The sequence below is a fragment of the Ailuropoda melanoleuca genome, chromosome 8, assembly GCF_002007445.2.
Source record: "Ailuropoda melanoleuca isolate Jingjing chromosome 8, ASM200744v2, whole genome shotgun sequence".
Lineage (NCBI taxonomy): Eukaryota > Metazoa > Chordata > Mammalia > Carnivora > Ursidae > Ailuropoda > Ailuropoda melanoleuca.
The window spans coordinates 115,489,801-115,503,237 of record NC_048225.1 but is presented as its reverse complement, the minus strand read 5'-3'; the positions used below and the strand labels follow the sequence as shown (position 1 = coordinate 115,503,237).

General features: G+C 36.5%; 2 protein-coding genes across 4 annotated transcripts in view; both read right to left on the bottom strand.

The window, feature by feature from the left end:
* SPATA17 (spermatogenesis associated 17) overlaps positions 1-13,437 on the bottom strand; it is a 175,746-nt gene that overhangs the window by 94,807 nt on the left and 67,502 nt on the right. For all 3 annotated transcript variants that reach the window (XR_004627369.1, XM_034667195.1, XM_002926656.4), the window contains exon 6: positions 9,129-9,252. Coding sequence is in view for 2 of the 3 variants with exons in the window: in XM_034667195.1 (XP_034523086.1) it covers positions 9,129-9,252 (124 nt within the window). In the remaining variant the exon portion in view is untranslated. The remainder of the gene's footprint in view (positions 1-9,128; positions 9,253-13,437) is intronic.
* LOC117803466 (heat shock protein HSP 90-beta-like) lies at positions 740-3,022 on the bottom strand. Its single transcript, XM_034667189.1, is given in 2 exon segments — positions 740-2,298; positions 2,301-3,022. Coding segments are annotated over 2 exon segments (2,160 nt in total). The 5' UTR covers positions 2,959-3,022; the 3' UTR covers positions 740-796.

Sequence of the window (13,437 nt, the reverse complement as noted above, 5' to 3'; positions counted from 1 at the left end):
ACCACACTTGAGTTTCCCAACTGCTGCTGTGGTATACCATTGACTAAGGAAAATGCCTTATGAGAAGGATCTCCAAAGATGCTTTCCAACTACACCATATACACAAAGATACATCACACACACATATACACACACACACATGCATGCGTGCTTGCCCATGTGCAGATACAAAATGAAAGGCTACCATTCTTCTCTTATTTCATCACCTCAAATTAAAAGTGAGCAATCACATTTTAAGCACAGAATCTCCCCATTTATGATTTTTTTTTTATAAAGATTTTATTTATTTATTCGACAGAGGTAGAGACAGCCAGCGAGAGAGGGAACACAAGCAGGGGGAGTGGGAGAGGAAGAAGCAGGCTCATAGTGGAGGAGCCTGATGTGGGGCTCGACCCCATAACGCTGGGATCACGCCCTGAGCCGAAGGCAGACGCTTAACCGCTGTGCCACCCAGGCGCCCCCCCATTTATGATTTTGAGGAGATAGAGCTGAAAGCAATAAATGACTAGTAAGACTTACTATATTTTTTTTGTATAAAACTGTATCTTCTTTATTTGCATACTTTAATCTCAACAAAATAAACAAAACCACAATACACATCCAAACCCCTTGTCAAATATCAGAAGGGATAGGGCTTGAGGGCCTTCTTTCCTGCCTCAAACCAAAGACAGGAGGAAAAAAAAAATCACTAGACATCAGCAGAGGGAACCAGGTGAACCAGGGCCACTCAGGGCTGCTGGGGAGCCAGGGGGACACTATACAGCGGGCACGAGGTCCACAGGTAGAACTAATCTACTTATTCCATGCGAGAGGCATCCTCATCACCCTCAAGGTGGGGGATCTCATCAGGAACAGCAGCACTGGGTTCCTCTGCTGTCACTTCATCTTCATCAATGCCCAGGCCTAGCTTGATCATGCGGTAGATGCGGATGGAGTGAGTCTGGGGATCCTTGAGTGAGAAGCCAGAAGAGAGCAGAGCCATTTCAAAGAGCAGCACCACCAAGTCCTTGACAGCCTTGTCGTTCTTGTCCGCCTCCGCCTTCTGCCTCAGTGTCTCCACGATGGGGTGGTCAGGATTGATCTCCAGGTGCTTCTTGGCCATCATATAGCCCATCATAGAGTTGTCCCGAAGGGCCTGGGCTTTCGTGATCCGGTCCATGTTGGCTGTCCAGCTGTAGGTGCTAGTCACCATGCAGCAGGGTGAAGACGCTAACCTGTTGGAGATTGTCACCTTCTCAACTTTCTTATCCAAGATTTTTTTCATGAGTTTGCAGAGGTTCTCGAACTTGGCCTTGCTCTCCTCCATTTTCTTCTTCTCCTCCTCATCCTCAGGCAGCTTTAGGCCCTCCTTGGTAACCGAGACCAGACTCTTCCCATCAAACTCCTTGAGTTGCTGCAAGCAGTACTCATCGATGGGCTCCGTCATATACACGACCTCAAAGCCCCGCTTCCGCACTCGCTCCACAAACGCAGAGTTGACAACCTGCTCTTTGCTCTCGCCAGTGATGTAATAGATGGACTTCTGGGTCTCCTTCATGCGGGACACATACTCTGAAAGAGACGTCATCTCATCCCCAGACTGGGACGTGTGGTAGCGCAGCAGCTCGGAGAGGCAGCGCCGGTTGGTGGAGTCCTCATGGATTCCAAGCTTAAGGTTTTTAGAGAACGCCTCATAGAATTTCTTATAGTACTCCTTGTCTTCTGCCAGTTCAGAGAAGAGCTCAAGGCACTTCTTCACGATATTTTTGCGAATGACTTTCAAGATTTTGCTCTGCTGGAGCATTTCTTGGGAGATGTTCAGGGGCAGGTCCTCGGAGTCAACCACACCACGGATGAAGTTGAGATACTCTGGTATCAATTCATCACAGCTGTCCATGATGAACACACGGCGAACATAGAGTTTGATGTTGTTCTTTTTCTTCTTGTTCTCAAAGAGGTTAAAAGGAGCCCGACGGGGGATGATCAGCAGTGCCCTGAATTCCAGCTGACCTTCTACAGAGAAGTGCTTGACTGCCAAGTGGTCTTCCCAGTCATTAGTAAGGCTCTTGTAAAACTCTCCATATACCTCCTGGGTAATGTCATCAGGGTTTTTGGTCCAAATGGGCTTGGTCTTGTTCAGTTCTTCCTGATCGATGTATTTCTCCTTAATCTTCTTTGTTTTCTTTTTCTTGTCCTTCCCACTATCATCCTCCTCATCTGAGCCCACATCTTCAATCCTGGGCTTCTCCTCATCATCTTTATCTTCTTCCTCTTTCTCCCCTTTCTCCTCCTCTGCCTCATCATCACTGATTTCTCTCACTCCTTCTCCAAATAAAGGGTGATGGGATAACCTATGAACTGCGAGTGCTTCTTCACCACTTCTTTGACACGTCTCTCCTCTAAATATTCTGTCTGGTCTTCTTTAAGATGGAGGATCACTTTAGTACCCCAGCCAATGGGCTCACCATGGTCTGCACGTACAGTGAAGGAGCCCCCGGCAGAAGACTCCCAGGCATATTGCTCATCATCATTGTGCTTTGTGATAACAACCACCTTTTCTGCTACCAGGTAGGCAGAATAAAAGCCAACGCCAAATTGTCCAATCATGGAAATGTCTGCACCAGCCTGAAGAGCCTCCATGAACGCCTTAGTCCCAGACTTAGCAATAGTTCCCAAGTTATTTACGAGATCCACTTTGGTCATACCAATGCCTGTGTCCACTAGAGTCAGGGTGCGTTCCTGGGGGTTAGGGATGATGTCAATTTTCAGCTCTTTACAGCTGTCCAACTTGGAGGGGTCTGTCAGGCTCTCATAGCGGATCTTGTCCAAGGCATCATAAGCATTACTGATCAACTCCCGAAGGAAAATTTCCTTGTTAGAATAGAAAGTATTGATGATGAGGGACATGAGTTGGGCAATTTCTGCCTGGAAGGCAAAAGTCTCCACCTCCTCCTCTCCATGGTGCACTTCCTCAGGCATCTTAAAGGAAAAAAGCTGTAAGCACTACAGACCACGGTGGGTAGGGGCTGAGTCTGCCTACGACTCCGCAACGGGGCTGCGGGGGTGACTCCGACTTACTATATTTCTTAATTTACACATTTTTTTCACCTTATAAGATATGTCTTATAAACATGCTATCCATATCAACAGAGTATCAATTATTTTTGTTATATTAAGTTTTTTTAATTAAGCTACTTTCCTTCCATATACACATGTGATTTGATATAATTTTGAAAAAGAAAGTTGCTGAAACCATTTGCTTCTCTCAAGAAATAAAATAATTAAAGATAATGTTCTATTAATATTAACTGGAGTATGGGGTCCTTTTAAAGAATCTTAAATAACTGAAAATCATTACCTCAGTGTCCATATAAAAACTATGTATTAAAGAAAAAACACTGAAAACCTATTATATAAGTGATGACATGAAAATTATTTCCATAAAATGTTACAAATTTTAATTAAATTTATAAAGTTTCATTTTAGTTTTAACTTGAGTATGTATAAAGTATTAAGAACCATTATTATAAAATAAAATACATGTAGTAATAATATAGTCATGCATATATTTTGTATCTATTCTTTTTTATTGGTATATTGAAATAAAAAACAGTTATTATTTTTCACTGATCAGGAAACAATGTATGTAATTCTATATAATAACCTATACTTCTAAACATTTTTTATAATGTGGATCTTGAATCTTACATTTGTATCTGTAACCTGCTGTTTTCAAGGAGGATCTGTAAAAATTCTGGCAACATTTTAGAGGCAGGGTCTTCTAATGAATCCAACAATAGGCCTTTTTCATGTATCTACCAGTAGGTGGAGCAGACAACATAATTTATTACCCAAGAACAAGGACGAGAATGAAAGTCAGTTTATTTGGAATAAAACAAATCTGCAAATGAGATTTTCTTCAAAGGAAATATGTCCTATATGTGTTAGATTTAGTTTGACTGGTTACTGAATCAAAATAAATAACTTTATTTAAATAATCAATCTTTGCAGAAAGATAAATTAAATTTACAAATGGAAGCAATGTTTGCATTTTACTTATTCAAATCAACTAAAATTAGCTTTCTTTTCATAAAACTTTTACAGGGACAAAGATTTTTTGATGTGTTCACTTAATAAGGGCACTAAACCCAATCCTGTTTTACAGGTGATGGGGTGCATAACAAATAGTATTTTCTGGGAAATATAATTGACTAATCCTATTATGTCTGTAGCAACAAATTAACCTTATTACTACTAGTAAATGGTGATTGATTATTTATGCAAATAAGTTACCATGTTCAGCTTTCTGATTGAAATAAACATATACAAAAGGTGCTTTAATATGACTTGAACTTTTTAATTAATAAAACCCTGAGGGGTCTATTAATTCACTCATTGCAATATTAGTTATTTACCTGTGCAATTCCTATTAGTGCTAACATATCTGCTTGCATAAAGATGAGATACTTAATATCAGTAAAAATCAGGAATATATCTTAGAACTATTTTAAGATACACACTAGATTTGTACTAACATTGACAGTGAAACTAGGTTATCGGTATGAGTATGTCAGTATATCAGCATAAAAGTCCTAAAATTATTAATACATTAAATAACACAAGACTTCATTTATTATCTACATATGAATTCACAAATACAATTCTGGCTTAGAAAATTTCTTACCTTTTCTAAAGCATTCTTTGTCTGAATTAACATTTTAGTTATACTCATCTAAGTGAAGCTATATTAGACCTATGAAAATTTAATATGAAAATTAGTATTCAACAAACTATCATTACATATCATTATAAATCACACCTAAATTATTGAAATCACCAATAAAATAGTTCTACAAAGGCTATTAGTATTATTCCCTTTAAATACATCAGCAGAACTTTTCCAATCCTGATGTACTTCTTATAAAAATTATTTACACTTGAATATTTATTCAGTAAACTTTCAAATAACTGCACAAATTGAGAGTTAAAATTGACACAAGCCTTTAATAACAAATACTCAATTCATATCTGGCTTTTATTTTGTACTTAAATGTGTATTTAGTATAATTTGAAATCAAAACTCTTAGCAATGAAATTAATCTATAAATATCTCAGGAATGTTTTAAAATCTGCAGCTTAATTTCTCCCCCATAGCCAAGTCATGCTGAGAAAATCAGTAATAATACCCAAATTGAAATATGTGTGAGTCTTCCACACGTTAGGCAAAGTAAAGTTTTTTGTGAAAATAAAATAATAAATGGAATCACAAAATCCTAAATATAACTGGTTGTTAATTTCAATAAGACCACCTATATAAACTGTAACTGAAAGGTGTCAAATTTCTTTCTAGTAAAAACATTTGTTTGGCAGACCAAAATCAGAGTGAATGCACCTTTTGGTTAAGGATCACACAGCATACATTTATACGTCCTACTCCTGGTTCGGTATCAGAGAGATTGTCGGTACTCAAAAATATGTTATTTGGAATAATTGAAGAATTTTAAAGTTAAGATTTATATTCAACCTATTTATTAATGTTAGTGTTGCATATCTTTGTTTAGGTTAAGGTGAATATTGCATACTTTTGTTTAGGTAAAGATGTTTTATAATTGCGACTTGTAATATCAGTTTAAAATTCAACTTTTTTTATATCATGATGAAAAATACTGATTTAAAGCTAGGTAAAGCAAATCTGGTAGATATGAGGAATGAAACATTCGAAATTTCCAGTACCATCCCATTAGTAAAACTAATCCCCTGATCAAAGTCAACAGATGAGACTAAGATGATACCACTGTTCTATTTCATTACCAAAAAAAAAAAAAAAAATAGTTTGCTTTGGAAATAAAAGTGTTTGCATAGGTTCAAAGGGTTTTATTTTATCTCCAGTTATTTGTGATCAAATATGAAGATCACTATAACAAAAACTGACCAACTTGCCAGATCCAAATGAAAATCTCTGATATTTTTATAATATTCTTCTCCAAGGAAGGGGATTTAAGAACATCATTTCCCCTCCATTGCCCTCAAGTCTGTGAGACCAGTTGTAAACGGGGGAGGGTGATGTTGGGGAAGATCATTATAAATACTTCTAATTTTCATTAATAACTAAAGGAAAGCAAAGCAAAGCAATGAGAAAATGAATGCTTCCAACAACTAAGACAAACAGAAAAAATTATAGAATGTTCGTTTATCCTTGATAGGTTAAAATCTTTTTATTTTTTTAAATATTTTATTTATTTGACAGAGAGAGAGCACAAGCAGGCAGAGAGAGAAGGAGGAGCAGGCTCCTTGCTGAGCAGAGAGCCAGAGGTGGGGCTCCATCCCAGGACCCTGGGATCAACGACCTGAGCGAAAAGCACATGCTTAACTGACTGAGGCACCCAGGCACTCCTTGGTAGGTTAAATTCTAATTATGATTGTTATCATTTACTGGAATGCTCTCTAAGGGCCAGGTAGTATTTTAAATATATTATATTCAATTCTCATAATGTTCTTTCAAATTGCAGAGTGAAACAGACAATTCCGGGTAATCTGATCTTACCCTAAGTGGGAGAGCTTGGATGCCCACTTAGCTCTGATGTCAATGCTCATACTGATTCTACTATACACAGTGCCTCAAAAACAATCATTCTATTGGATGCCAAGGATTTCTGGAGACAAAGGACCACTCAACTAAAGTCTATATACATGGATATTACCAGCAGTCCGCAAGGTATAAACAAGAAGGAAAATGGGCCAGGGCATTGACAGCTGGTATTTGTTAACACAAACATACCTAAAACACAACGGTAACATTAAAAAGTCATTAAGGTCCAGGAGTCAAGTCACATGGTCAAGTCTGTGAAATAATTTGTTAAACCAGGTGTTTAAATTTAAAACTGAAATGAAATCAAAATAAATAAATTATGCATATAAAGTACCTAACATACTCTGTGGCACATAGTAAGTATTCCATGGATATTTGCTATTTCTTTTTTTTTAAATTTTTCTAAAGATTTTATTTATTTATTTGAGAGAGAGGGAGAGCGAGCGAGCACAAGCAGGGTGAGGGGCAGGGGGAGAAGCAGGCTAAGAGCCCAATGTGGGGCTCAATCCTGGGACTCTGGGACCATGACCTGAGCTGAAGGATGCCTAACTGACTGAGCCACCCAGGTGCCTCCTGATAGACCATTATTATTATTATTTTTTAAAGATTTTATTTATTTATTTGACAGAGATAGAGACAGCCAGCGAGAGAGGGAACACAAGCAGGGGGAGTGGGAGAGGAAGAAGGAGGCTCATAGCAGAGGAGCCTGATGTGGGGCTCAATCCCATAATGCCGGGATCACGCCCTGAGCCGAAGGCAGACGCTTAACTGCTGTGCCACCCAGGAGCCCCTAGACCATTATTTTTATTAGTAAAATAACTAAGTCTTTATGGACTTCCTAAAATATTCCTCTATGTGGATATCTAAATAACCCTGGATAAAAGAATTAACAAATGTTTCCATTAAATCTGATTTCACCATCTAAAAAGTTATTTTTGCTGTTACACTACCCATCATAAGTATAAACAGCATAATTAGACCTCAGATTAAGGAGATTCAAGGTATAAAAGGGATTCAGAGTTATAAAAATAAACAACTGTACCCAATAATTATTATCTGGTTTAAAGAATTCAAAGATATATTTATGCCTCCCTTAGTTTCATCAAAATTAAAATTACTAATAACTAAAGTCAAAAAAAGAACTCTTGATTTGTGATTCTACATTTAAAAAGCCCACCAATTATACAGATAAATTCTTTACATTGTTATGGATTTATAATTGAATGTAAAATACCTCAACTTTTTATTTTTTTATTTATTTTTATTTTTTAAAGATTTATTTATTTATTTGACAGAGACAGCCAGTGAGAGAGGGAACACAAGCAGGGGGAGTGGGAGAGGAAGAAGCAGGCTCATAGAAGAGGAGCCTGATGTGGGGCTCGATCCCAGAACTTGGGATCACGCCCTGAGCCAAAGGCAGACGCTTAAGGACTGTGCCACCCAGGTGCCCCATTATTTTTTAAATTATCTTTATTGTCTAAGTATTTAGAATCTAAAGACCTCAGTTTGAGTACCAGACTTACCACCACTAGTTTTGTGTCTATAAATCAGTCCCATAATTTTCTCTTCCAGTTTTTTTCTCTGTTAAATGGAAATATCTCAGCTATACAAATGTAAGTAAATTTTAAGACAGTTACCATTATCAGAAGTATTGTTAATTAGACTACCAAATAGAGGCTACAAGTGCAGTTCTCTGTTCTAAATGTACATGGCCAGTCCAGTACTTAATGTTTTTGAATTTGGATGTCTCGAAGTATGACAGTCAGTCTCAGGTAACACCCTCCAGCACCCTCCACCATGGACTTGACTTGCCTATGTCTGAGACATTGGAATGTCTGGACTTGAAAGTCTCTGAGAAAGAACAAAAAACCCACAAATTGCTAGTTTCCTGCCTGAAGCTCAATTAACAAATACACTTCAAGCCCCAAAGTCATGTTTTTTAACATTTTTTTGTGAGCAGAATATTCTACACCCCAATGTATTTTTTCTTAGCAACCTGACAAGATTTGAGGCACTAAAATTTTACCACTTATAAGAAATCATTCTAAGTATTCCAAACTTCACATTTGTATCTCCATATGAAGGTGTAATTGCTGAAGGAGGTCTGCTCAAAGCTTTACTTGAAAACTTGCATCAAAATTTAGAAAGGGTACAAGAATGGTTTTAATCTCAACACTAGCTCAAGTAAAAGAGAAAACCTGAAAGCGACCTCGGTTTAATAACTTCTTAGTTCTTGCTCAATTCGCAGAACAACAATAAGCCACTCAGAATGGGTTTCAAAAGCGAGGTTATGCCCTTCGTGTAGCATTATCACAGTGGCAGATGACACTGCTGACTTGGATCTTTCTGCCAGCGGCCCAGCGGCTGTGGCTATGCAGCTGCTGTCACAGACAAGTCATGGTGCCTGCGCGCACCTACACAGAAGCACGAAATTGAACTCGAAGTAGTGTCTTTGTGATATCTTTTCAACAAGTCATGTCCCATTCAGCCTGCTACTTTATCTCTGTCAGGCTTGGGGCCCAAGTGGTTTACGGGAGCTGTCAGGAACAGGTAGACCAACCTGCTTTGTGCTGAGGAGGTAATGCATCTTTCGGGCCTGGTAATCTCTTTTCTTCTCTTCCCTTTCGAGGTCGGCCTTCTTCTCTTCTCTTTCTTTCATCTCTGCAAACTCCTCCAGTGCTTCCCTGCATCAAAACAATCCGCAGTTATTTATGATACTAAAAATCTGCCAGCATTTTCATTCTTCCACGGATGATAATCAAGTAAGTTTTTGAGGGGCTACCTTCACCCACATCCATCAAAATCAGTGGTGTAATCGATCTTACCTGCACATTCCACTGAATCTTTGCAATCTCTAAAAAGCATTTAAGTGATTTTTCAGTGGTTAAATTTTTTAAATCAAATATCTACATATTATCATTAATTCAACAGCTGAGGAAATATATCAAGTGCAAAGTAAGTGAATGACAATGTTGCCATTTTCTCTGGTTGAAGATTAGCTATTGGACACACTTAAATACCCCAAGAAAACATCTGAGCTACTGACTTTTAAGTTTTGATTTCATATTTACAAATCTCTAATCATTTATTTTGTATACTAACGGGCTAATTCTGAAAGTGTGATGGGTTTTTATATATATACTTAATTTAAGTTTACTTCAGTTAACAGTTCAAATAATACCAACGTGCATTATCCTGCACTTGAAAGGTTATTTTGTTCAATTATACAGATAATTAAAATGAAAGCTAAACCAGGTAAATAAGTCCATGGCTTTCGAGGTATAATAAATTCCATTAAAATAATGAAAATTTCATCATTTATGTGTATCTAAGAAATTTAAACACAAACTTTTAAAATATACTATGTGGAAAAACATCTGATAAATAGAATAAGATATTATCAAACATGGAAAAAAAGAAATCTTTTATTTTCACAGCACAAATTTAACTATTCATTTTAAAATAATGTTTTGAAATTACACGGTATTCTTTTTTAAAAATAGGTATGTAACTTAGTGTCCAGTTCTTTAAGTAAAACCTTAAGCAAATCACCTGAGCATTTACCTCAAAGATACCAAGGGAAAGCAGAGGGAAAGATTCCAAAAATAAAAAAAGATTCTCATTTCTACTTCAACATTTAGAAATATTTTTGTTGCAATTTTCTCTTAAAGGCTACTAATACAATACTTCATACAAGGTTACTTATGAAACACACTGACGTTTAAAAATCACCATGCTATGCTACTGCAGCAGAGCAATTTTTTTCAACATAAGATTAAATTGCAAAATAAATGAATTACTTGGAGTGCCATGGCCCTCATTTTGCCACCCTTCTCTTGAAAATTGCTTATTAATATGAAAAAAGGAGTCAGAAAATAGCCTGTTTTACTTTATGCATAGTATTTGGGGGGCTTCTGCGCCCACAGAGCTGGGCTAGCTGCACATTTAGATTGTGTTGGCAAGCTGGTACAATGACCTTTCTGACCTGCATCTCAAGGCTATTATTAATCGCTAAGTAACCTGGTAAAGCCAAACAAATTTGTTTCCATTGAAAGGATCTCTATCTGTGTCTGAGAATTTGTTCTGTACCAAACAAACCTCATTAACTGTGTCCATTTTTGACAAAGAACCAGGAGTTAGAAGGATTGGTGACCTTTCTTTGTCCTTAAGGTACAAATTTCAAGGCAGGTACATATGAATAAATGAGAGTTTTTACCAAGAAAAATAACAATCACATACTACATAAAAAACTAAATACATTATTAATTTTCATCTTTACTTTTAATATTATGTAAAAATATCTCTTCTGTAATTCCTCTTATAAGTCTTTAAGATAATTTAAAATAACCAATGAACTGCCTCTATGAGGAAAATTACTCAGATACACATGCATCCAATTTTATGTCATTCCAAAGATAAGCACAGTAATTTTCCAAGCAATCACAAAAATAAAAAAAATATACATGTACAAAGAAGTGTGTGCTCTATAAATGATCTAATGAATAAGAGATCTTACATAAGAAAGAAAAAAATACCCAGTATAATTGTACACACACATGAACAGGTAAGGTGCAAAGAAGTAATAGGACTTGGATATAAAATCAAAAGTGTAAATTATTTGATGTAGTAAAAGCATTCCATCTTCTGGATATGGAAACATAAACTAAAAACAGCATGTACTCAGGGAGCTTGACAAGGAAAGCAAGAGCCAAGAGATATGTAAAAGAATGTCAGTTTCCAGTATGTAAGGAAAACACACTGTAAACCCAGAAGGAACTGAGAAGCCCTAAAAATAAATCCAAGAAATCTGACAAAACATTAGAAAAACTAATCTGTGGTAATCTCAAAACACAAAAGTAATTAATTTAATAAATTTATATGATTTTTGAAAAAAATCAATCTTATGTTCCTGATTTATTGCCATACTTGAGAGTGTACAGATATATTGAACACCACAGTTATATTCACGTCAAACAGTCTTTGTTTAATGACCAAGTAGGAAGAGCTGAATAAATTTTTATCCCTGGTATACAAATTTTTGTTACATCAATAGCGATGAAGAGATGTCTCAGTGTAAAGGATCTAATAAAAAATTATTATCCCATTAAATATTAAATGATGGAAACCACTTGAACTAGGTTTCTTTATAAAATTAAAAAAATTATTGATTTTTAAAAATTTTTTTTTAATGCAGTACTTTTAAAATACTTAAATTTTTTCCCAAATAATTCCAGGTTGTTTTCAATATATTTTTTTCATTTCAGGCATATATATTGTATTATTTCTATCCTTAAAAAAAAAACCCCTGTGATATATATACGGGATAGATGTTACTACTTACTTTATTTTACAAATACAGTAACACATAAAGAAATAAAGTGATGTATTCTGAATAACAAATCAGTTAATGACAGAAATGGAATTAGGATACTTAGATTTACAGATTCTCTAACTGCAGATCAGGGCAGAAGGTATTTTTTATTGAATGAACCACATATATTTTCTTTTATCTCATGATCCTGGTTTCTACTGCATAGCTAAAGAAACTTGGGAAGTCCCAGGACTTCCTGTATCACTTTTCATTTATATAAATTATCTGGTGATATTAGTTTAAAAATAAATGTAAAAAATACTGAAACTTTTTCAAAGTCTTTCATATTCAATATATTTTGCTAAATCTAATGATATTTATAATGACAAAATATTTATATATTCTAATTATGATGGCAATCATTAAAAATAATAATAGCTACTTGGAAGCAATACAGTGGAATGGTTTACAGCATAAACTCTGAAATGACGCCTGGTTATAAACTCTTGTGCTATTTACTAACTGTTTAATATATGAGTCTCAATACCTTTGTCTATAAAATGTAAATATATTAGTATTAGTGTCTTCTTCATCAAGCTCTTGTGAGGAGCAAATACAGTAATCTACATAAAGTGCTCAGAGTGGGGCTGTCGCATAGGAAGACGCTACACAGGTGTTAGCTATATATTCAATTTTCACTCTAAGCCATGTTCTAGACTACTTGCTTTATCAACTCAACTACATACCAATCTTTTATATCTTCTCAAATTCCCTCAGTGATCTCTTCCCTTCTCTTTCCTGATCAGTGTACAATTGTGGATGAAACCCATGACGCAAAGCATGGAATCTGATTTTCTAAGAGGCACAGAGGCATGGCTGGTGGGAAACAGGACATGGAAGAGAGTCATGCAAATAAATTTTCCTGTTTTCCATCCTCTGTGCACTGCTGAGAGTTCTCCTTGCAAACCTGCGTGGCTAATGGAGAATGCAGTGCGCACCTGCTGCACCTTACACTATGGGACTCCCTAGCAAGTGGTGGACAGGGCTGCAGGAGCTCATCATACCACATTCCTCCCTATAGGACCAATGCATGAGTACTAGCAGCGGCCAGCTTAGAGCAGTATGCCACGGGAGAAAATCAGCTGCCCGGTCTCAGGTTTTGTCATTCTCTCCCTCCAGCCTGCATCCAGTGACTGGTGAATGAGGGAATACATAGGCCCAGAGCCTTTGTCTCACTTTTGTCCACTCTAAAGACCCATCCAAACCCTGAGCTTCCTGAGACTGGCTGAGACTTCTGATGCAGTTCAACTTCTCTACCACCTTACAGATGATATTCCCCAAAGGCTCTCCCATACAGTCCTGCACCAAATCATTGCATTCAGAGTCAGTTTCAATCTCTGACACTTCACTCCCACTTTTCCTCATGCTCACTGCCCTGAATATTAGTATAAAGTATTACCAGTTTAATAAAGTATTACCAGTTTAATCCTACATTTACATTTTATTTCCAAGAGGTTACTGGCTAAAACATACCTATTACCACTTTTAATCCTTTCGC